At 42.1% G+C, this 23,942-nt stretch overlaps 1 protein-coding gene across 3 annotated transcripts in view; it reads right to left on the bottom strand.

The window, feature by feature from the left end:
- The window catches only part of Klhl3 (kelch like family member 3), a 108,018-nt gene that overhangs the window by 63,714 nt on the left and 20,362 nt on the right, over positions 1-23,942 (bottom strand). The window contains exons 3-5 of one of the 3 annotated variants that reach the window (XM_046465828.2): positions 19,329-19,435; positions 8,881-9,002; positions 1,020-1,182 (exon numbers count right to left, since the gene is read on the bottom strand). In XM_046465828.2, coding sequence (XP_046321784.1) covers positions 1,020-1,182; positions 8,881-9,002; positions 19,329-19,435 — 392 coding nt within the window. Of the gene's footprint in view, positions 1-1,019; positions 1,183-8,880; positions 9,003-19,328; positions 19,436-23,942 lie in introns of those variants that run through there. The other 2 variants (XM_046465830.2, XM_058585988.1) reach the window with 2 other exon arrangements.

Below are 23,942 nucleotides of genomic sequence, written 5' to 3'. Positions count from 1 at the left end.
TCCCAGGTCCCTTATGATCTTTCCTTTAGCTTAAAAAAAAAAAATGGTAATGAAAGATTTCTGTCCTGCTAAACATGGTGGGCTGAATTTTCAGTTCATCTCTATTCCCTCCAGGGTCCCATTAAAATAACGGAATGACAAGCTCTAGCAGGGAGAATGTCTCCCAGAAAACTAAAATGGAATCAACACATTATCAGATTGAGGATTGTTCAGTTGTATCTGACAAAAACTAGATAGAGGTTGTAGCACTGACATGCACAAGAAAAACACAATTACTAGCTTCCTGTCTAATTTGAAGGAAAATAAAGAATTTTCTGATTAAAAATTAATACATGACTTGGTTCATTTGTGGGAATGACTGTCAAATAATGAAGAGCAGGTGAGTGTGTGGACAAGGATAAGGTTTAGAAAGCCCAGTGGGATTTTTGTGCAGAAGTCAACACATAATTTCTAAAGTCAACAAACCAAAAATTAATGGTAGGAACAAACTGCTTAGATCAATGGAGGTAGATAGCAGATGAAGCAGGTTTTAGCTGAGTCAGAACCTGCATTTTAGTTGTTAGGACTGAAAGTGAGTAGCCTAGAAAGCAAGACAGTGTGGAAAGGAAGAGCAGGGGATGTGTTTATCAATAGAAGGCTAGCAACAAACAGTATCTGACTTTTAACTTCATGTTTACAGAACATGCAGTAAAATTAAAATCATGACCAAAATTAAAATCGTCTTCAATAACAACAAAAGATCTCTTTCAACACTTAGCTCAATTTATTGTGCCCCAAAGACTTCTCAGATCTCCTTCCTCTACTATACCACCCATCTAGCAATTAATCATATTCCACTTGGCAATGAGCTAAATGCACCTATTGCTAATTACCTTCCCACCTGTGCTTTGTCTCCTAACTAAATCAGAGCTGCTTCACAGCAGAGACCACTTCTCATAATCTTTGAGGAGTCCACGGCAGGCCAGGAGATTAAATCCACAAGCCCACAGAGGAGGTGCAGTGTTCCAGTTCCCGGTTACCTGCATAGGCATTGGCCTGCTGCAGAAGGTCGGTGCAGGTGTGCACATCTGCAAATGCACGGATGCCCAGGCAATTGGTGGGATGCAACTGAGACTGCAGGAAGTCACAGCAGTTCTGCCGAACATCCATGAGCTGCAGCAAGCTGGCTGCTGGGAGCAGCACCTACAAGAGAAGGTGATATTCTAAGACATTATATCCCACTGGCAGGAACTATTCCAATCATGTTCCCAAGCTCAAGATCTATTCATGGCTCGACACTGCCTATTAGGTCCAAACTTCCCAGCATTATTTCCCACTGCTCTCTTCATTTCATCAACCCAAAGCACCAGGGGATTCTCTATCCCCAAGACACACTGCAGTGGGATCTTATTCGGATCAGATTCTGACTCAGTAGGTCTAGAGTGGGACCTAAGAGCTCATATTTCTAACAGAAACCCAGGTAATGCTTGTAGCTACTGGTTCATGAATCATGCTTAAAGTAATAAAGCCACACGTGACACACACACAGTATGGCACTTGTTCTCAGATAAATCTTGGAATTAAGACTGAGTCAACAAATCATCCTGACTTTCCTGGTACCTTGCCAGTTTTAGCACAAGTCACACATCCCAGGAGATTCCTCAGTTGTAGTCAAACTGTAACACTGGAGTTTAATACTCATGTGTAGATGTCACTTCCAAAGATTCCAACTTATAGGCATTGGGTATGGCCTGGGCATTGAGATGTTGCTAAAGCTCTCCAGGAGCTTCTAACGGACAGCCAAGTGTGAGAACCATTGCCCTACGCATTCAGAAAGGACTTGAGCTGCTCGCTAGCTCTCTCACTACTTAGCTGCTGAGCCTCTGTGTGCTGTGCACTGGTCTAGGCTCTAAAGTTCCATGGTAAACAAAACAAACCAGATCCTACTGTCATGGAGCTTATATCTACTGGAATAAGAGGCTCACCCCCAAATCCCTCAGGACTCAGGCATATTTATCCTCCTATCCAGCAGATAGAATGTGAAGTCTATCTCTGGATACATTCTTAGAGAGCGAGTTTTCTTTCAAAAGGTCACAAGACATATGAATATTTACACCGCATCCTGCAAGACAGAAGCAGTTCTTGCTCAGGTGTATGTGCATGTGTTTTTCCGAGCAGTCAGGGAAGACTGGCTGGAACAGGCTCAGACTGCCAGCCTCAGTCAAGCTTCCCTAGGATTTCCCTACAGCTGCTGAAGTCTGCCCTCTGGATCAAAATAAGGATGAAGGCCAAAGTCCTACTCCATCTAGCTCTGCTCCCCTGGCCTACCCCCCATCAGAGGAACATATATGATTTCTAAAAAGAAATTTAGAAAAAAAATTATGGAGCAGAATAATTTGATGGCTGCTTAGTTTATGGACCCCTCCTCTTACCCCCAGCATCCACTCACACTAAAACAATCCCCTCGTCCTAGGCCCTTGCTCTCAGAGTGACTGAGAGCAGCCAGACTCCAGCTGTTCCCATCCACAAGGCTTGCCCAGAAAGACACAGTCTGCAGATCATTTGCTCTTTACTCTGGGCACCATGAAAGTCTTTAAATGATTTAGATTCTGGACCCTGACTTTCTCCCAAAACAGCTCTGTGCCCTCAGCTCTGATTCTCATTACCTATAAGTGCACACGTAATGCCCCCACTCTTAGGACTTGTCCCTTCATGAGGGTAATCAATTGTCCTGGTTTTCCCAGGACTGCAGGGTTTCCCAAGACTCTCAGTGCTAAAACTGGGAGAATCAGTCCCCCTTTATCATCCCTGCCCATGTGAGTAATCACCAAGGCCCCCACTACCAGTGTCTACTGTCAACAAGGAAGGCTCTGCCTCCTAACAGCTAAAAGTCCCCCTCACCACAGCTGAGTTTGAGAAAACCTGCTCCTTCTCCCCTCCTCCACTTGCCTATGTCCCCAGTGGAAAGCAATAAATTAGCTCCATGTCCTTGGTATTTTGTGGCCCACTGATTAATTCCTGGGGAAGAAAAAAAGATAAAAATCACCATAGCGGGAGAGTTTCAGACATAAGTGAACACAGCCAGGATCCAAATCTAACCACTTCCCCCACCTCTATCCCCAGTAGGCAGTCACCAGCCCCCCAAGCAGCCATAAACTAGGAAACTCAATTAACCTGTGAGCTTGCTCAGCCTGGATTGAGCTTGATCCCAAGACCAGATTAGTCTCTGCCTGCTGGTTAAATGGAGATCTATTAACCATTCTTGCCGAATACATACCAGAAATGGAAAGCCCTGTTCCAAGTTCCCAGATGACCTCCATGGCACACCCTGACCAAGTACCAGTGACAAAGCCTACAGTTAAGACTGTAGGTCAACAAGTCATCATCCTGACTTTCCTGGGGCCTTGCCAGTTTTAACACAAGTCACACGTCTCAGGAGATGGCTCAGTTGTAGTCAAACTGCAACACTTGCCTGTCCTAGGCTGGGGTAACCAGGAAGTCCAAGGATACCTGAGAGTCCAGTCTACCCCCAGAGTCATGCACTCCCTGACAAGTCCCAGCAAGATCAAGCCAGCAACACACTCCCTCCCCTTTCTCTTCTTCTTCACCAGGAACACAGTAGCTTGAGGTGCTCAAATTCTCAGGTTGTCATGAGACAACCAGCCTGAGAAATATAATAATAAATATTTCCTGAACACACTCCTTAGGTTACACTTTCAGGTTTGTTTGTTTTTTGTGTTTTTTTTTTTTTGTTGTTGTTGTTGTTGTTGTTTTAAGAGAGAGAGAGAGGAGAATTTTTAAATATTTATTTTTTAGTTTTCAGTGGACACAACATCTTTATTTTATTTTTATGTGGTGCTGAGGATCGAACCCAGTGCCCCACACATGCCAGGCGAGCACGCTACTGCTTGAGCCACATCCCCAGCCCCTACACTTTCAGTTTTTAAAACATCCCTGGATACAGCTACCCACATAGCTTTCATCTTCCTTTCTGGTCACAAAACCCACTTACTGGGCAAAAATTATGAGGCTTCCCACCTCTCCATAACACCCATCATGTTGGGTCCGCTCTCTCCAAAAGCATTCCTGAACAGGCTTCCTAAAATGAACAGGGCTTGTGGCTTCTCTGATTGCTCAAATCCCTCTCTTTGATCTTTCACTGCGATCAGCGGTGAGTCAAAGGCCCTTTTCTTTCTTCACTTCATACAAGAGGGCATGAAGAAAAGTCAAGAAAGTCAGAATGCTGAGGGGGATGATTCGGAGGCCAGGAGGTTCACCACTGCATCTTGAGGGTACAGTGGGGCCCAATTAGACAGAGCTCTGGGGTCTGGGCACAAACGCAAGGCAAATCGCCACCTAGCAAAATATCCATGAGGTGACTCTCGAGTTCCCTGCTTTGACATCAGGTGGCTTCCAGAGGATTTCCTCTTCTCTTGTCAAACACTTCTTCCTCAAGTGACAGCAGGAACAAGGTCATGAACATGAGACCAGCTCAGGCACTCAGCTTGGAGTGAGACTGCCCTGGTGGCATCACTAGTCAGTACTTCCTCTTCCTAGGGAGAGGAAGCTGGAACCACCCATAAAGATGGAGGAGTACCCCAAGTCAAAATGTTCCTTGCTCGCCTATTGCTGCCTCTGCATTATGTCTGGGAGGACGGGCACTTGAGTCGCCCTCAGCAAAGAGCCTTTGGGTTCCCCTTCAGCCTGCAAATGGTCAACCCTCCATTTTTCACGTGCAGGCCCAGTTTTGTTTTTTCTCTCCCTCGGATAACATGAAAACACAGCAGAGGATATCCCGTCACAGAGTTTGTTTCCTTTAGCAAAAACAAAAGGAAATGCCCTGCCTCAGAAAGCACCTACTGCTGTAACTACAGGGAGGCAGGGGCCAGGCACAGGGGGAGGTGACAGGGCCACCAGGGTCTCTAGGCCGGCCATGGAGTGGGCTGGCACAGAAACAGTGCTAAATTGAAACCTGTTGAGAGAAAGAAGAGAGAATGGAAGAGAGTAGGGGTGCACAGATGAACAGGACAGTGGACAGAACAGCACTGACATTACAAGGGTCACTTGGAATTTTGCCTTCTCCACTTACCAACCATGTAACTGAGGACAAATTACTTAACCTCTCTGTCTCTTCAACAGGAGAGTAAAGATAATAATGGTACTGCTTTAAATGCTTGTGAGGATCAAATGAGGCAATTCATTTAAACAGTGAACATAGTGCTTGGTACAAAGACAGTGCTCAGTTATCAGCTTTTATTATGATTAATCATTATGAGCAGAAGCCAAGGTTCATTCATTTAGCAAAGATGTAAGCTCACCACAGCTGCAGAACATAGTAGGAGAGAGCCAGGTTCAGCTCCCCACTGCACCACTTATTCCCTCTGTGACTGTAGCAGGTCACTTCCCTCTCTGTGCATCAGCTCCTTCAACTGTATAAGATGGGTCATATTAGTTGTGACTTTCATCTACCTGGCTTATAATGAATATTAATAAGCATCAGTTAGGATTGTTGTGACCTCTGCCCCAGAAAGACAACTCAAAATCTCTCCAAGAAATTTGTAGCTTGGAAGAGACAAAGTGTGGCTCCCATGGTCATTAAACCAAGACCCAAAGCTGACACAGTAAGAGCCCCTGGGACTTCATGCTCATCTCCTCAGTGCACAAATCCTCAACAAATTATGTCTCTGTAGACAATGGGTAAGCAGCTGCCTCAGCAGAAATGTAAGAGCATGATGAGGAATCTACATTTTGATCCGGACTCTCTCCTCAACCTTTCTTGTTTTGTTTTTCCTCAAGGTCATCCCTGACCTTACCATAGTTTAGAGTGAGGAAGAAAAGAAAAAGGAATAGTTTTACTATACATTGCACTGATTCCAAATGACAGTTCCCCTATAGTCCCACGTGGTGCCTCTCCACGGAGCCTTGCACATGCTGCCTCCCGCCCCACTCCACACTTATAGATGAAGACAGCAGGCCCTGGGGGTCACAGGCCAGTGGGTCACAGGTAGGTCTAGCCACTCAGGCTTCTTTCAAGATTCGGCCCAAATATTTGGTATTTCCTCAGTTAGATGTGACCTGACGGCCCTCATCAGGGCAGCAAAGACTGTCTCCTGCTTCCTGGGCAGCCCACCTTGACCCCCACCCCACCATGCTGGAGGACACCCACTGTTCAGCCATCTGTTTCCACCTGCAGCCCAGCTGCTCCTTGGGAAGCAGCCTGTCATGGCACCCTCTTTGCCCACCCTGTCTGCTAGCACAGGGCAGGAGCTCAGAAGACATGTTTTTCGAATGACTGACCAAATAAAGGAGTAAGATGAGACTCTACAACCGGCCACAAGGAAGGAGAGGGACGGACACAGCCCCTTCCCCGGTGCCTTCTACAGCATGCTTCCCCTCCACCTAACTATTTAGCAGCTCCTTTAAAGGGCCTTTGCCTCAGAGCAGCAGCTGGCAGCTGCCCTTGGCCTCTGTCCTTGCCAAGCATTCCAGGCACACCCAGAGCAGGAGGTATCCCAAACTATCCTCTGCTTGGGACAATTCCCAGCCACTTCCAGGCCAGATCAGGTTAATCCGTAACTCCCATGCCTTATCATGGTGCCTACACCCTCTCTGGCTCTTCCCTTTCAGTCCTCATCAGCCCTCAGGTAGAGGAGAAATCAGGCAAATCCTTCTACACTTACGTGACTCCATGAGCACCTCCACATTTTAGATAACAATAGCCAACATTTATTGTTTACCATGTGTCAGGCACTGTTCTAAGTGCTTTACCTACATCAATACATTTAATCCTTACACTATAATTATGCCCATATTAGAGATAAAAACACTGAGGCACTGAGAGGTTAAGCAACTTGCTAGGGCCACACAGATAGAAAATGGCAAAGCTAGGATTTGAACACAGGCAGTCTATAACTCACTGACTATTGTGATTCCTGCTCTGCAGATGAGAAAACTGAATCCGTGAGACACAGGGGGGGTACTGGAGAAGCTCTGGTAGGAGATAGGCAACATGAATGCCTTCTCTGGCCAGAGGTCACAGAGCCAGGCCCTCACTTTATAGATGAGGAAACAGACATCCTGCAGGGGGAAAGCACCTGCTACTCCAGTCCCACCTCGCCCCTATTTCCACCAGTTGTCTGAGCTCATATCTTCACTTTCCCTCCCCACAAAGTACTTTACAGAGCAGTGATGAAGCCATTTTCTCCCAAGACCTCTGGCTGGGCTGGCTGCTTCTCTATCTTAAAATACTCATTTAAGCCAATTTAGAGAGAGACAGACACCGGGTTAGATCAAAAAACATCACCTTATTACTTTACTACCAATTATTACCTCGTTACTTTTTACTTATTTATACCTTAGTTATTATTACTTATTACCTTACGACTATTATTACCTTATTGCTATTATTGCCTTATTACCTAAGCAGGCAATAACAATATAGAACAGAACGTCTTCTAATTATCCAAATTTGTAAATACTTTATACTCTACAGGGAAAAAGTTATTAAATAATGACGAATAGAGAAGAAAACAGGTTCTAATCATATAGCTCTATGACCTCCCCTCTAATCATCTGATACTAAAATTATTTTGCACTTACTGTTACTGGCCAAAACTCATTCAGCTGTCTGGACTCTCACTGAACCCAGCATATAACCACTGCACTGCCCATTCTACTCTGGACAGGAAAGACAAATAACAAAACAGAGTGGCTGTGCATTCCAGCACACATAAAATACACTTCCACTAAAAAAGGGACGGGGAGGATTAAGCCAAATGGATATAGAAATTGTTATCACCCAGAAGATGATCTCAGGGGCCAGAGACAAGGCAGGCTCTGCAAGACTCAATGCATTGCACTTCAGATGCTCTGCTGACCTTCACCCTGACCCCGGTGAGCATGCTTCATCACATGGACCTAACACCCAACTCATGCTATAGCCCCAGCTTAAAGCTTATGTCCTGAAACCAACTTTCCAAGATCCCCTCCTCCATCCAAATGCAGCTCCCTGATTCTCTCTCACTGGGACATGTTCTTTTCCTTCAAAGGACTTATCACAATTTGTGCACAGACATTATTGGTGTGCTTCATTGCTGAATGCCTTCTTCACCCTTGAACTGCAAACTCCCTAAGGGCAGGCAATAGGATCAGCCCTGTTCACTGCTGTTACCACAAGAGCTAAACAAAATGCATGGCAGATAATGGGAACTCAAACATTTGGATTGAACTGACAGAATAAACAATTTTCAATTCAGCCTCTCAAATACATAGATCTTGGAATACGGGGTGATATTCTGGAAAAGGGAAATAGGTATTTTTTATTTTTGTCACTACAGAGGTTTCAGCTTCAAGTAAATATGAAGTTTTATGCTAAAAAAAAAAAAAAAAAACAGAAAAATCTTTCCTATGAGATGGAAGATGACCTGGAGATAAGAGAGGTCACCCAAACTTCTGATTCTTCCTTCATGAGATACTGAATCAACATGAATTAAAAATTCTTCACTCCCAAAGGCTGGGATTGTGGCTCAATGTGGTTTGTAGAGTGCTTGCCTAGCACATGTGAGGCACTGGGTTCAATCCTCAGCACCACATATAAATAAATAAACAAAGGTATTGTGTCCAACTACCAAAAAAAAAAAAAAAAAAAAAAACACTTTAAAAATTCTTCACTCCCAGAGCCCAGAGTTATCCTGGCTTAGTGGTTAAGAACATGGCTGCCCATGCCAGCCAGGCAGGAGTTTAGGGGCCAGCTGGCCCACCTACTGGCCATATGACCCAGGAAGGCACCTAGTCTCTCTGCGATATTGGTTTCTTCTTCAGTGACCCCTGAGTTGTGAGGGTTAAATGAAACAATGCTAGAAAAAGGCAGGTCCCAAGCATGCAATTCACTGATAGGCTCACCTGCACATTCTCTTCGGTCACCTCAATTTCTGCAGTATAGATGTAATCAATCAGCTTCCTAAGCGTATGCCCATCCACATCCTTGATTTCAATCTTCTTGGCTTTACTCTCAGACATGTCACCTGCAGTTCACAACAAGAACAAAAAGGACACAAATCTAGCACCTATGGTATCGTTAACTTTTAAGAGGCCTCCTGCCTTGTCATGGAAATAGGAAAACAGGGCCTGAGCTCTTCGAAGCAGAAGGAACTGAGGCAGAGATTGTAAGCCACTGATGGGAAGGCCACATAGCCTTGAGTCTCTGACCACCCACAAACCCCTTCTTAAGCATCCCCTACTTTTAGTGTGAAGGCAAATCAATGTGCAGTAGCTCATTCAACCAATGTTTACTATAAACTTGTGCACATAGGGCCATGAACAAAACCTGCACCTGTGCTCCAAGAGCACAGGTTCTAGTAAGAGACACATAAAAAGATTTATAAAAGAATAAGAACTTGGGGCTGAGGTGGTGGCTCAGTGGTAGAGTGCTTGCTTAGCACATGTGAGGCCCTGGGTTCAATCCTCAGCACCACATAAAAATAAATAAATAAATAAAGGTATTGTGTTCTACAACTAAATTAAAAAAAAAAAAAAAGAATAAGAACTCAGCAAAGGTAAGTACAAAGTACCAAAATGACAAGAAAAAAATAACACTTGTTGAGTGCTAATGAAACCCTACTTTAAATTGTTGCCTCCTTCAATCCACAGAACCACCTACTGGGCTTATTAATATTATCCCCATTTTACACGAAAAGAAAATGAGACACAGGAGGGAAGGTAGTTCATCTTGCCCTTGGTCACACATGTAGGAAGGGACCAGGATGGGGTGAACACCAAGGAGTCTGATTTAAGAGCCCACATTTATAACCACTATGCTACCCTAAATCCCAGAAATATGGAGAGAGTGCAACAAACCCCACCTGGGAACTCCAGAGAGGCAGTAGGGGATCACAACTGAGCTGGGCATTAGAGGATAAGGAGGAGTTCCACAGGCAGCCATGGTGAGGAAGGATGAGTAGGATATGGGACCCATATGTGTACAGGGAAGAAAATACCAGAAGGATACATCTGGGGAATGGTGAGAAGCTGCTGTGGCTGCACACGGGTCATGGTGCGAAGAAGGAAGCTCAAGAGGTGGTTGAGGGCAGGACTTGCAGAGCCCTACAAGTTGTGCAAATGAACTTGGACTTTATCCAGAGGCCAGCACCACTGAGAGGTTTTAAACAGGGGAATGACATCAACAGATGGCTATTTCTGAATGAAATTTTGGAAGCAGGGAGGAAGCTGGATGGACCCAGGGAGAACAGTTGGGAGGCCCTGATAATAAAACAAGAAATAAAGGATACAGGGCTATGAACGAGGGTTGTAGCAGCAGCAGCACATTCCTGCCTGCACTATAAAGACAGCACTTAGGTTTCCCTAGTGCCAGTTTCCTCCAGCAAGTGCTGATTTCAGAAGGAAACAGACAGCACATGAAATAAAGGACAACCTGACTGCAAAAAACAAGTCATTCAGAAGCCCTAACGTGAGTGGTAAAACAGCCTGGGCAGTTGTTTTCAACCAATGTTTACTGTGGAATTCAAGGAACTGAAGCCAAGAAAATAAAGTACAGTACAGCATGTGGGTTGCAGACACCCACCTCCAAGCTGCTCAGACTGCACAGGGTTCCTCTGACACAGTTCTAGATATGAGTGACTCTGGAACAGGGAGGCAAGTGGACAGCAGGAGTGATTTCCAAATCCTGCCCACTGCCTTCACTGCCAGACCAGGAGGACCAGAGACCCTCTTTCTACTTTGTTCTCTCTTCTCTAACTGCTATGGAAACCAGTGAAAAAGGTCCCAGCACAATGAGCCCTGGTGCAGGATGAAGAGGAAACAGGAAAAGATGGTAGATTCCTCCTACACCCATAAGCTAGGTTCGCAATCTCTCAAATTTATGCTGAGACACACAAACAAAAACAAGCATAGACAAAGAAATCAGTGGTTAAATTCTCACTCTCTCTCTCTCTCTCTCAACAGCTAATAAGAAGTTCATTAAAGGGCTGGGGTTGTGGCTCAGTGGTAGAGCACTCACCTAGCATGTGTGAGACCCTGGGTTTAATCCTCAGCACCACATAAAAATAAATAGATAAATAAAGGTATTGTGTCCATCTACAACTTAAAAAAAAAAGTAGTTCATTAAAGAGGGTCCAATTGGTAAATATACTGCAAAAGATAATCAAAAAGAGCTAATTCTTGGTTTAAGATCTTAGACTTAAAAAATGATACTGAAAAAAAGCAGCAGGCTGACTATAAGAACCAAGAGGCTGGGAAGCCCTCCTGTAAGAGTGCTACTGGAACCTGGGCTGATTGTTTTCTGGGGTGGAATTTGTGCTTGGGGGTCAGGTTAGGGGTTTATAACTTTGAGGTAAACAAAGGGAAACTCCTGAAATTGTATAAAATATTTGTATACATACACAAAGGTATTTTGTTTTTTTCTGAAAGGAAGATGGATCATTTAAAATTTTTTTTTTGTTTTTTTTTTAGTTGTACATGGTCTCAATGCCTTTATTTGTTTTTATGTGGTGCTAGGATCAAACCCAGTGCCTCACACTTGCAAGGCAAGTACTCTATCTCTGAGTTACAACTCCAGCCCAAGACAGATCATTTTCACCAGACTCTTAACAGGTTTTCATACTCCACAAAAGATTAGCACTCTGTTTTCTGAACAGTGGGACTTACATGGACTTTTTCTTGCTTCTTTGCATAACTCTGAAATTTTTCATTTTCTACATTAAGCATCTAAAATTTTAATAAGCTGCCCAAAAAAATGACACCATAAAAGAAAAACTAGGGATTTGAATGATAGTTATCTTCTAAGAAAGCTCTCTTAGAGACTGGTATAGGTCACACAGACTTATAGAATCCAATCTTATTGTTTCTTGTGAATCAGCAAAAACAATTACACCAAATTAAGATTTCAGTTTAAACAGGCCCTAAAAATTGGAATAGTTATAGTCACTACTGTGTACCATCCCCTCTACTAAGGGTTCATGCACATTATTTCATTGAATTCTCCCAACAAACCCTGAAGGTGGATGATAATTGCTGCCACTTGACAAATTATAGAACTGGCACTTTAAGATGTATTTGCACGTAGATAGTAGGGAGCAGGGCTGGGATTGGAAGTTGGGCCTAACTCTGTATCCTGAGTCATTTCTAATAACCCCTCTATAATTTAAATATGACCCTAACCATGACCTTAATAAACATATTCCCAAATTCAAAGCATCGTTCCAAATTCTGGAGACAAGGTAGCACTTAATATATTTCAATCAAGAACCTAAAGGGCCAGGACCTTGCCAGGCTTATCAGTAAAGATATCTTCAACATGTAATGAAGTGTTTGGCATAAAATAAGCACTCAGAAAATTATTGTTGGAGTCAGAGGAAAAAAAAGTAAGAAGGGAGGTTTTCTCTTGACATCTCAAGTCCATGGGCTTCAATACCTCCTGAGGGGTAGAAACCATCAAGGGCTTGATCATTTTTGCTTCTTCACCCACATCTAACAGTTTGACAAAATATTTCTAGAAAAGAGAACATGCATTCCATAAGTGTTTTTCCATCTCTAACGTTAATACAAGAGCCCTGCTCTGCTAGTTCTTCACAAGGGGCCCTAGCAGCTATCTCAGGATCTGAACTTTCAAAGATGTACATCAGCTGCATATCCTTTTAGCACTTGCCATCTTCCACTTATTGTATGTAAATATACATGTTCTCTAAATCATTTTCTCCAAACAGAACAAGATCCACTCAGGGTAAGACTGGTTCATTCATTCAGCAAGCATATATCAAATGTGCCTCCGTGAGCTAAGCACTATGCTAGGCCCAGAGGACACAAAGATGACCAAGTCCTCACCCTGCCCTCATGAACCTGTCTAGCAGAGAAGAGACAAGTACTCAACAACTACAAAGAGTGTCAAATGCAAGAATAGGAGATTCTGCTTGAAAAGTTCTTCAGTAAGGGATTCCTGCATCCTAAAGCTGTGTGCAAAGTGATAAGCACACGGGAGCACATGCCTGCTTTTCTAGGGAGAATCCATTGTTCTCATTGGATTGATTCACAGTGGTTAAGAACAACTGCTCTGGAGGAGTGACAATTATTCAGGAGAGAAGTGAGAATGAGGGAAAAGCACTCCTAAGAGAATAGTATATGGAAAGGTCTGGAAGTAAGAAAGAACAAGGCCTGCTGGGAGCCATAAGAAGTTCAGTTTAGCTGGAGCACAGCTTGCAAAAGGAGGGAGAGTGAAACAAAGCTGGAGACAGAAGCAGGGTCTGGACCAACTGAGGGTCCTGCAGCCCATGCTAAGGAGTTCAGACTTCATCTCAAAGGTAACTGGAAGCCCCTGACAGGTTTTAGGAGGTGAGGGATACATCAGATTGCTATTTGAGGGAGACTACTATAACTACATGTGGAAAATGAGTTGGGATGGACAAACAGAAATGGAAGCAGGTTAAACAACTGGAAGACTGTGGAAGAATATCAAGTAGAAGATGCTATGGCCTGGTCTAAGGGACAGTGTCTTAAATTTCTTTAAATTCTTGGACCCTACCTTAGGGTCCTCTAAGAACCAAAGAGATCCCAGGAGAGCAAATAATTCCACACCTATCAAGATGAATGCTACAGTCATGTATAACTAAAAAGAACCAATTAAAAAAATTCCACACCTCTATCAGGTACAAGTGTTCAAGTCTTAATCCTAGATCCTAGCAAGCATACCATGTGTACAACTGAGATCTTTATAGGTGAAAATTTGCCAAAGAGGAGCAAGAAGGAAGAGGCTCAACTTGAGGAGTAAAAGGAAAAAATATTTTACCATCACAGAAAATTCAAAAAATCTAGAGGAAAAAAAATCACTGACTCATCATCTAGGTCACTGGTATAAACTCAATGCTATTATTAAATAAATGAAGCCCTGAGAATGGGAAAACAATGGTAGATTGGCTGGCAGGTCTCTCTAAAGAACCAAAGCTAAGCCACCAGCCCCCCTACAAAACTGGATGTCCTCAAAGAGAAGAAAAAGGTGCACTCAAGAGTTCTTACATTATAGAATTCTTTCTCATTCCCAATTTGGCTCCTCTATGCTGCAATTTCTAATCTTGTATGGTAGGTAGAAAGAAAACAGGCGAACCTTATCTTTTGCACAATGATCCTTCACGTATGTTAAAATGATATTGAACTGTCTTCTCCCTAATCCTCATCCATCTATGTCCTAATCTCTGAGTTTGGATAGAGCTGAGCATTAAGGCCTATGTCAAGTGTTAACCTCACATATGAGAAAGAAATGCTCTGCCCTCTCCTTGCATCCAAGCCAATTCTCCTGCAAATCAGAGGTCTGGACCATTTGACTGCACAAGTCTGACCTCTGTTTCCTGTGAAATAAGGACATTCCCTGCCCTGCCTTATTTTCTGGGCTAAATGAGACAAAGAGAGAAAGTTGGGACAGCAGGATCCTGCAGAGCCACAGTGGTAGGTATCACCTCATCACCCACCTTCCTTGGAATCTCAGACCTCCTCCACCTGCCCAGGTCTCTCTGCTCAGCTAGTGGCAGAAGGAAACACCTATGTAACCACATAAACATTTCATATCAATCCTAAACACCATCAGGATGGTGAGTTTCATAGCTACCCCTTAAAATGTATAAGTGCTTTGGAAATGATGAATTGCTCTACAAATAAGAGTAAACTGCATTAAGTACCTATTCTGTGCTGGGTGCCTTAAACCCATTACCTATATTTGCTCTCTGGCTATTATTACTCCAGTCTCACAGATAAGAAAACTGAGGACCAAAGAGGATGAGTGAGTTCCTCGGTTCAGTGCTGAGAATAGAATTGGAAGCCAGGTCATTGTGGCTCCAAAGCCCTCTCCAAGATACCATGCTATCTCCCAAAGCAAGGTGGCATCAGCACTTTAGTGTTAAATCCTTAGCAAAAAGGCCTCTATATCACTTCCTGTTAACATTCATAAAACATTCCTTAGCAATAGTGACCTCCCATGATGATGTGTATTTTAAGGCTGAGCTCTAAGCTCACACAAGTCTACCCTAAGCCATCTCAGTCAAACCAGGTGCAACTTAATGGGGAGATGCTGAAGATAAATGGCAGTCTCCATTCCTAGGCAATAAAAAGGCCTCTGTGGAACCACAATCCAAATCACTGCTTAAAAAGCCATTTCTACATCAAGACAATGATATGGTAGATACCTTATTATTATCTAATAATAAGTTACATTATTAGACATAACTATTGTATTGTATTTCTCAGTCCCCATTCTGAGTCTTCTAAGCCAGAAAAGGATGTCTGACTTTGATGTGATATTTCAAGGATAGGAAGAAGAAACCCTACATCATTGTCATTTGTTCAAAGGTGACTGACTCAAGAAGATAGTCACATGGAAGGTGAGGCCATTAGTTATTATTGGAGTACCACATTACTCTGGTACCTCCAGCATTTAATGAAATATTCTGTCTAATCTCTGACTCAATAGAGGCAAAGCTCTCAGAAACCAGAGTCTATCTTCTACTTCTACTACCTCCAGGCCCTAAGAAAGGACTCGGCTCCCTAGTTCTCCTTCCCTCTATGCCCTGTTGTCTATCTTAGATTTTGCTGAATTCCCTATGATATGAGGTTCTTTAAAGGCACTGACAAACCACACAATCACCCAGGACACAGGCACAGGCCATGATCTGGGGCCTGGGAGGGTCTGGCAGGCAGAAAGGGTAAAACAAATGTTCTATGGAATAAGTGCATGCCTAGGGATAACAGAGCCAGGCCCTTGTTGTTCTACTTTGTGAATGACTGGTGTCCACTCGAATTCTAACCCCCTTGCCTCTAAAACCCCAGCACACTCCTGACCTCTTCTCCCTATTTCTACTCATATGTTCAAAGGAATGAGTTGAACATCAGGCTAAATCTAATATAAACTGGATCATGACTCATTGAAATCAATACTGTATATGGTACAAAAGAATCAGAAGAGTGTGGGACATAACACTCCCAGGTCTTCATGTGGGATTAACCCCAAACATCTTTGAGCCTTAATAATGGATGTAAGACCCTGAAACCCGATATTCTTTAGACCTTAGTTCCTTTAACACCAAAAAATGGGGATGACATGTCAGAGACTCGTATGGAGTGCAAATACTATAGTGCATAGAGAGCCCAGAGTAAAAGGCATGATAAAATTGACTAGTCCAGTAGCCAGGTGCAGTGGTGCATGCCTGTAATCCCAGCAGCTCAGGAGGCTGAGGCAGGAGGATTGTGAGTTCAAGGCCAGCCTCAACAACTTAACAAGGCCCTAAGCAACTCAGGGGTCTCTAAATAGAATATAAAAAAGGGCTAAAGAGGGCTGGGATTGCAGCCCAGTGGTAGAGCACTTGCCTAGCATGTTTGAGGCACTGAGTTAGAGTCTCAGCACTACATATAAATAAATAAACTAAATAAAGGTCCATAATCAAAAAAAAAAAAAAAGGGGGGGTGGGGGAGACTGAAGATATGACTCAGTCAATATGATATGAATCAGTTCAATCTCTGGTAAGAAAAAAAATATTGACTAGCCCATTCTATAGGAAAATTGCATCCCCTGGAATGGAGATACTAGATGGGGAGAGTGGAAAAGCTGTAAGTATTCCATACTTACAGGACAAAGGTAGGCAGCATACACACTACCCATGTTATCCTGAAAGGAACGGAGGGCAGGTAAGGTGACTGCCCATCTCAGATCTTCTTACACACTGGCTGGATTTGAACACTCTCTGGAGAGGCACTCAGTTTCACCATTTGTATTCCATGTGGACAGGACATGGTCAAGGAGTGTGGAGCTGGTATTTGGAACCACCACAGGAAATTTGGACAACATGAACTCAAAGGACAAAAAATATACACATAAAAACACCTAAGCCTGACTAAAAGATCAAAATCATACAACTTAGTTAGAATAAAACCATGTGTATTTTCTTTGGGCCCTAAACATGCTGATGGAAATAGATTTAACAAGAGTCAGCTGGGCCTTTTCTCAATGAACTTTATGCATTCCAAAGCCAAATCTGATAATTAGAACAGAATTTTGCAATGTTTTTCATATCTATTTAATACCAAATTTTAAGCAAAGCCAAGGGGCCTCAAGAATATACAAATCTCATTTAGTGCTGATGGGAGTACAGGCTGGAACAGCTGAAGGGCAGGTGACACATCTTACAGCTCTTCAAATATGCATGGCCTTTAACCAAGTATTTCCTATTCTAGGGATCTATTATAAGGAAATAATCAAAATGAAGATTAAGATGCAAGGATGCCCATTAGAGCATTATTTACAATAGGAAAATATTAAGACTATAATTTCCAACAAATGAAGAGATGGATTTTCTATTAGGATACACATGATGGAATCTTACAAAGTCATTGAAATTAGGATGGGAAGACATTCATAATATAATGCCAATTTCAATTAAACATTTTTATTAATCACATATTGCATGGAAGACTACAGTAGGCAATAAAGTTGCATCAGTTAAGAAAGTACAATTCTTAGCCTCATAGAGCTTATAATTGATCAGGGAAATCAGATATTGAGATTAGTAATAATACTAGAGAGTAGTAGTATAAGGTACATTGGAAGTAAGTAACAAAGGGATTTAACCTAGTCTGAGGGGTCATGGAAGGCCCTCCTGAGGAAGGGATGCTTGTGGGGTAATGAAAGACAAATAGGAGCTACATGGGCAAAGAGGCAAGAAAAACACCTTGGAAAATGAATAGCAATTTTAAAAATTATACCTATCAAAAAAGACATTTCAACTGTACATGTAAAATGAACTTACTTATATTGAAAAATGATTTTGTATATGCATTTTATAAATATAAAATATGAAAGGATATAAACCATAATCTTACCTAGGAGATGTAATACATGTAATTTTTTATTTATTTATTTTTACTTTTGCTTGCTAACATTTTCTGATCTTTTCCTGTAATCTACATATGTGGATAGTGTTTTCAAGGATGGGCAAATGGATGGATGGGTGGAAGGATGAATGAGTAGATGGAACAATGGATGGTAACCAGACCCGAGGGAAGGATTGAGCTGGGCATTACATGAGACTAGCTTTCTTCTCTTGCAGTCTCCCTTCAATTACTAGAATCCAAGACCTGCTCCAGAAGCATGTGTTCTCCCAATTTCTAAAATCACTTTGTTTTTTCTAAGGCATTTCATCTACCCTAGAAACAAGTTCATCAGTCAAAAGCAAAGCCAACACTACAATTCACTGCAATTCCAAACAGGTTTCTCTCAATACTGGACTTTCAAACCACACACACACAAAAAGAGCTATATTGGCATAGCTATTCATTAATGTTTCACCTAAATAACTGTTGGCGACAAGACAAATTATTTTAGAAAGAGATGGATGAAGGAAAGGGGTAAAAAGGAAATAAAAACGTTGAAACTGAGATTGTGATCATTCCAAAGAGAGTGTTACACCAGGAAACAGACCAGAGAAATAGAATGCAGAGTGATGGTCACTACATTCAGAGCAGGAAAATGGTTCTTGGAAAACATGAGATAGGCACACCTGACCAAGTCAGAGGGTCCTTTGAGCTCTGATGGCCTCCTTCTATCAGCAGTGATTTATACAGCACTGCATGTATCTGATTCAGGGGAGGTGCTATGAGGACCTACAGATGGGAAGCCTGTGGATTTCAAGAAATTCAGCCCAGAGTTTTAAGTGTAAAATGTGATCCTTTCCTACATGTTCCCAGGAAGCGGATCCCTGGGGAGTTGGCAAAGGTGCTGAAACTATGCTAGATTTTGATCATTCTTATGTCTCAATACCAATCCCCACCATCATTTCTTCAAATCTCTTCCATACCTCTATAAAGGCTAGAGGAGACCCCAGGTGCTTGCCTGGAAGGAAAGGCTAGGGAAGAACAAGATGTGGGTCCAATGATAGAGCACTAGGCCAGGTGTCAAGAATCCAAGTCCCATTCATTCACTGTATGACCTTGGGCAAGTCCCTTCCCCTCACTCAGCCTCAGTGTCCCTCATGCAAAATGGGAGACCAGAAGGCCTGGCAATGAACCTAGGACTGCACTGTTAACAAGCTCCCTAATTTTGGTGCATGCTAAAGCTTGAGAACTAATGGACTACACGATTCCACCTCTCTTTCTCGTAGTGGTCAAGGGTCTACATGTCCAGCTGGCTTGGTTGAAACTTTGATTCCAGAAGTTCTCTATGGTACAAAGCTGAGAAAGGGAAACTCCTCACAGTAAGCTTCACAACCTTCTCATTCCTCCCTCCCCTTGTGCCACCACTATCAATGTCCTCCCAGGGGGGCAGCATACCCACACCATAGGTTATTGTGTGCCCCTCACCATACCTGTGAACATCGCACAGAAGTAGGGACTGCAGGCTGCCAGGACCACACGGTGGGCTTCTATTTCCACATCTTCTGCCACAATCATCACGTCACACAACAGCTGCTTACTGCAAGACACCAGTGAAGGGACAGGATGGATCACAGCACGAACACCTACCCACATCATACCAGGATATTGTTTTCTCCCACCCAGACTTCACACTGGTTTGCCACATGAAGTAGCCATAGAAATTTGCCCTATCTTGAGTTAAGCAAAGGGATGGGCTCCTTCATTCAAGTATTTGATAAATCTTCCACAAAAGATATCCAACTACTCTGTGGCTGTAAGTCAGGCTGCTTCATTGATCTTCACTCTCTGTTCCCAATACCATCAGCTCTGACTGAGAATTAGGGGGACAAAGGCTCAGAAAGCAGTGGCAGTACCTCAGGCTGCTAGTGAATGACTGAATGCTGAGGTACACGAGCACACCACCAAGTGTGCCACCAGCAAGACTGAGTGCTAACAACTCCCAGAGGGTTCACCCACATGCAAAACTGTAAGAGGCAAGCCAGATTCCAGCATGTCTCTTCACATCCAGATTTAACACTATAACCAAGAGCCCTCTACCTGCACACACATAACTGAAGACCCTTTGCAAGCTCCAATCACTACAACTGTCAAGGTAAAGCTTTACCCTGCATTTTTCTGGATAAGTGAATGAATAAATGGGAATCAATTCATATTCATAGACATATGGATATTTAAAGATTGACAGGGAGCCATAAGACCCTGTCAAACCAAGAATTTTTCCTTTATCAGCCTTCCAAGTTGTTATCATGTCTATAATTAATATAATGGATAACATTTATTGAGTTGTATGTGCCAGGAACTGTTCTAAGCATTTTTAACACATATTAGTTCATTTATTCCTCTCTACAACATGATGACATGGGGCTAATTGTTATTTTCCACATAAAAAATGAGGACACTGAGGCCCAGAGAAATTAAGTAACTTTCCCAAGGTCCCACAGAAAGGGAGTATAGAAAGTGGAGACAGCATTTTCATGCACATATCTCAGCCCTAGAACTCATTCTATGGTACCTAATCCTACTAGTGCCTCCTTTAGATGAAAGCACTACAGATAGGAGGGAAGACCAGGACAACAAACACATCTCAACCATGATTCACTGGTAGTGGTTGTTTAGCACACATATACTGGTACAAAAAATCTAAAGTCATGTCTGGGTTTTATGTGAGGATGCTGAAACCAGTTAATGAGTCTGCCATGCTTGGCAGATGGAAGAGAAACTACATATTTGCCATCTCAGGTCTAGTACATTAAGCCACTATCAACTATTAAGACAGGTTCACTTAGAGAATTGTGATCATAAAGCCTGAGACAGCTGGAGCTGCAACGCCCTGAGAGGTCGTGTGGTCTATGAAGCCCAGAGAAGTGAAGAGATGCCTGAGAAGGCCGATTCTCGACTCCAGAAATAGTGCTTTTCCCACTCGACCATGATGCCTCACAAGTGGCTGACACTCAGAATGGGAAAAGACAGAAAACAATGGGCTTCCAACACAACAGGTGGTCAGGAAATGTTCACCACATGGCGTAAAGTACCAGTGGTAGGCTTCTATGAAGGTAAGACCTGCAGGAACCAAGAGGTAAAACCTAGGAGTTGGGACCTCACCCCACAGTGGGCAGCAGACCTCACACACCAACCTTATCAGAACATCAGCACAAACAGGAACACAACTGATGCTGCCCCTATGAGAACATGAACAAATAAGCTTGCCACAGCTTTCGCACCTGTCTTAGTAGCCCTTAGGACACATATCACAGAAATAAAACGGAGTGGCAGGAAGTCACCTGAGAACAGGCTGTTTTTTAAGTCTGGTCAAAACTATTGTAAAAACTATATACCCAAAATGAATAGACAAACCTTGGATACTTTCACTTCTATTAAGGATTTTAGGAGACTTTAGTTACTGCTATTTATAGTTGCTATAGTTACTTCTATTTATGAATAATAATAATTTTTTAGATACCAATATTTTAAAGAGAAACAAAAAAGAGTCAAATTTTCAGTGCTAGAAGCAAACAAGCAAATGTCAGAATGAAATTTATTGCATATATCCAAAAAGGCTGATAATTTGTGAACAAATGAGAAAGAGATAAGAAGGAATGGGGAATAGAGATGATCCAGTTAAATAAATGAAAGAGAGCAGTTCCAACAGGTGGAAAACAAAACTCAAGGCCAAATAAATCTACCTGGGTAAATGGTCAAGAGAAATTTGCCGAAAAGTCAAGGTAAGCTTTCCCTGAAGGTAGGGAAAAGGCAGTACCAAAGCACTACAAGGCTCACAAGCAGTTCTGTTTCACTTATCAAAAATCCTATGGATTCCTTTCATTTTTTTCTGAGCTATGATACTACTCCAAAGAACAATCTTAAGGAGAGAAAAGTGGACTATATGCTTTACCATTTGTAGAAAAGTATAGTGTAGCTGTTAGGAAGGTGCTCAGGTATTAGAATCGAACTAACTGAAATTCAAGCTTCTGTCCCACTGCTCTCTAGCATAGGAGAGTTACACCATCTCCAGAGTATCACAGAATTGAGATATATCATAAAAGACATAATGCACAGTACTAACAGTCAATACTTGGCAAATATTAGTTTATTCTTTTTCTTCTTTATTCCCACAAGGTATTTTCTTTAAGAATAGAAGTTTTGGACATGATAAATGTGAGTTGTCTATTGGGCATCTAAGTAGGGTTATCAAGTAAGCAGATCTGGAGTCCAAAGATGGGAGATGGGTAAGAGGATGAAGGCCAAGCACAGTGAAGTGATGCATGCCTACAGTCCAGGCTACTAAGGAGTCTGAGTCATGAGGATCACAAGTATGAGGACAGCCTGGGCAATAGAGTAAGACCCTGATTCTATTTTTGAAAAAGTATGCGTGTGCACATGTGTTTGGGTGTGTGTGTGTGTGTGTGTGTGTGTGTATGGGGGGACAGCCAGCAAAAAAGACAATGTAGAACGAGCATAAAGATAACTATACATATCAAAAGAACAGAATTGAGAGTCCAGAAATTGATTTTGATTCTTTTACAAGGGCACCAAGAACTTTAACTGGGAAATGGGCTGGGATAATTGGTTATCAATAGGTAAAAGAATCAAGTTGGATCCCTACCGCCTACCATATGTAAGAATTAATTTACAATGATCAAAGACCTAAGTGTAAGAGCTACAACTATAAAGCTCTTAGGAAAAAAACACAGGAGTAAAGCCCATGATTTCAGGAAAGGCAATGTTTTCTTAAATGACACCAAAAACAAACAACAAAGAAAAAAATGACAGACATCTAAGTTTAAAACATTTGTACTTTTCAAAGGACACCATCAGGAATACAAGAAGCCAATTCACAAAATGAGAACAACTTTTTACAAATCATCTATCTGATACTGGGGTTTTATCTAGAACACAAAAATCCAAACTCTGGGAACTCAATAAAAAACATAAAAATAATCCAATTTTTTTTAGGAAATTGAGCAATGGAGCTGAATAGACTTTTCTCAAAATAAGATATAGAAATTATTCATATGCACATTAACTCATTTTCAACATCATGAGTCACCAAAGAAACGAAAATCAAAACAATAATAAGATATCATCTCACACCCACTAGGATGGCTATAATAAAAAAAAAAAACAGATAATAATGAGTGTTAAGAGAGGAATTGGAGAAATTAAAATCTTCATTCACTGCTTATGAAATGGAAATGGTACAGCTGTTTTGGAAAGTAGTCTGGCATTTCCTGCAAAGGTTAAACATAACCATATGACCCCGTAAATCCCTCTCCTAAATATATACTCCAGAGAAATGAAAACATATATCCACACAGAAACATGTACGTGAATGTTTGAAGAAGAATTATTCAATATTGCCAAAAGTGCTGTGTCTATATAATGAAATATTATTCAGCAATAAAAAGGAATAAGAGCTGAGATATGCTACAACATGGATGAACCCTAAAAATCATTATGCTCAGTGAAAGGAAGGTAAACATAAAAGACTACATGTGGCATGATTCTAAAATAGGTCAATCTATAGAGACAGAAAGTAGACTAGTAGTTGCCTGGAGCTAAAGTGGGAAAGGGATGAAGATAGGGGAAGAAGTGGGAGTGGGTAACTACTAAAGTACACTGGGTTTCTTGGGGGGGGGCAACAAAAATATTCTAAAATTGACTATGGTTGTATAACACTGAAAATTCAAAGTGATTAAACTGTATACCTTAAATAGGTGAACTGTATGGCATGTTAATTCTATCTTTATAAAGCTGTCACTAAAAGAAAAACAGAAAGCAATGTGTTTAGATGGTTCGTTGCTGGCAATAAAGGCATAATGTCAGGGCATCCAAATTAAAAAAAAAAAAAAATGAGGACTGAGAACTGTTTCCAATGTTGAAATGAGAGGTTAAAATTGTAAAGGGGATAGTATGAAGCTAGTGGTAGAGCAAATGCTTAATATGTGCCAAGACCCGGGTTCAATCCCCTGCCAGAGTGAGGGAGTGGGGAGGCCTGTTGAGTTGAAATAGGAAACACTGTGGGTTCTAAATACTCATTGGTTGCT

Source organism: Marmota monax, unplaced genomic scaffold, assembly GCF_021218885.2.
Source record: "Marmota monax isolate L192 unplaced genomic scaffold, Marmota_monax_Labrador192_F-V1.1 WCK01_AAM20220418_F8-fsc00097, whole genome shotgun sequence".
In the NCBI taxonomy this organism is placed as follows: domain Eukaryota; kingdom Metazoa; phylum Chordata; class Mammalia; order Rodentia; family Sciuridae; genus Marmota; species Marmota monax.
This window is presented reverse-complemented; position numbering and strand designations above follow the sequence as displayed.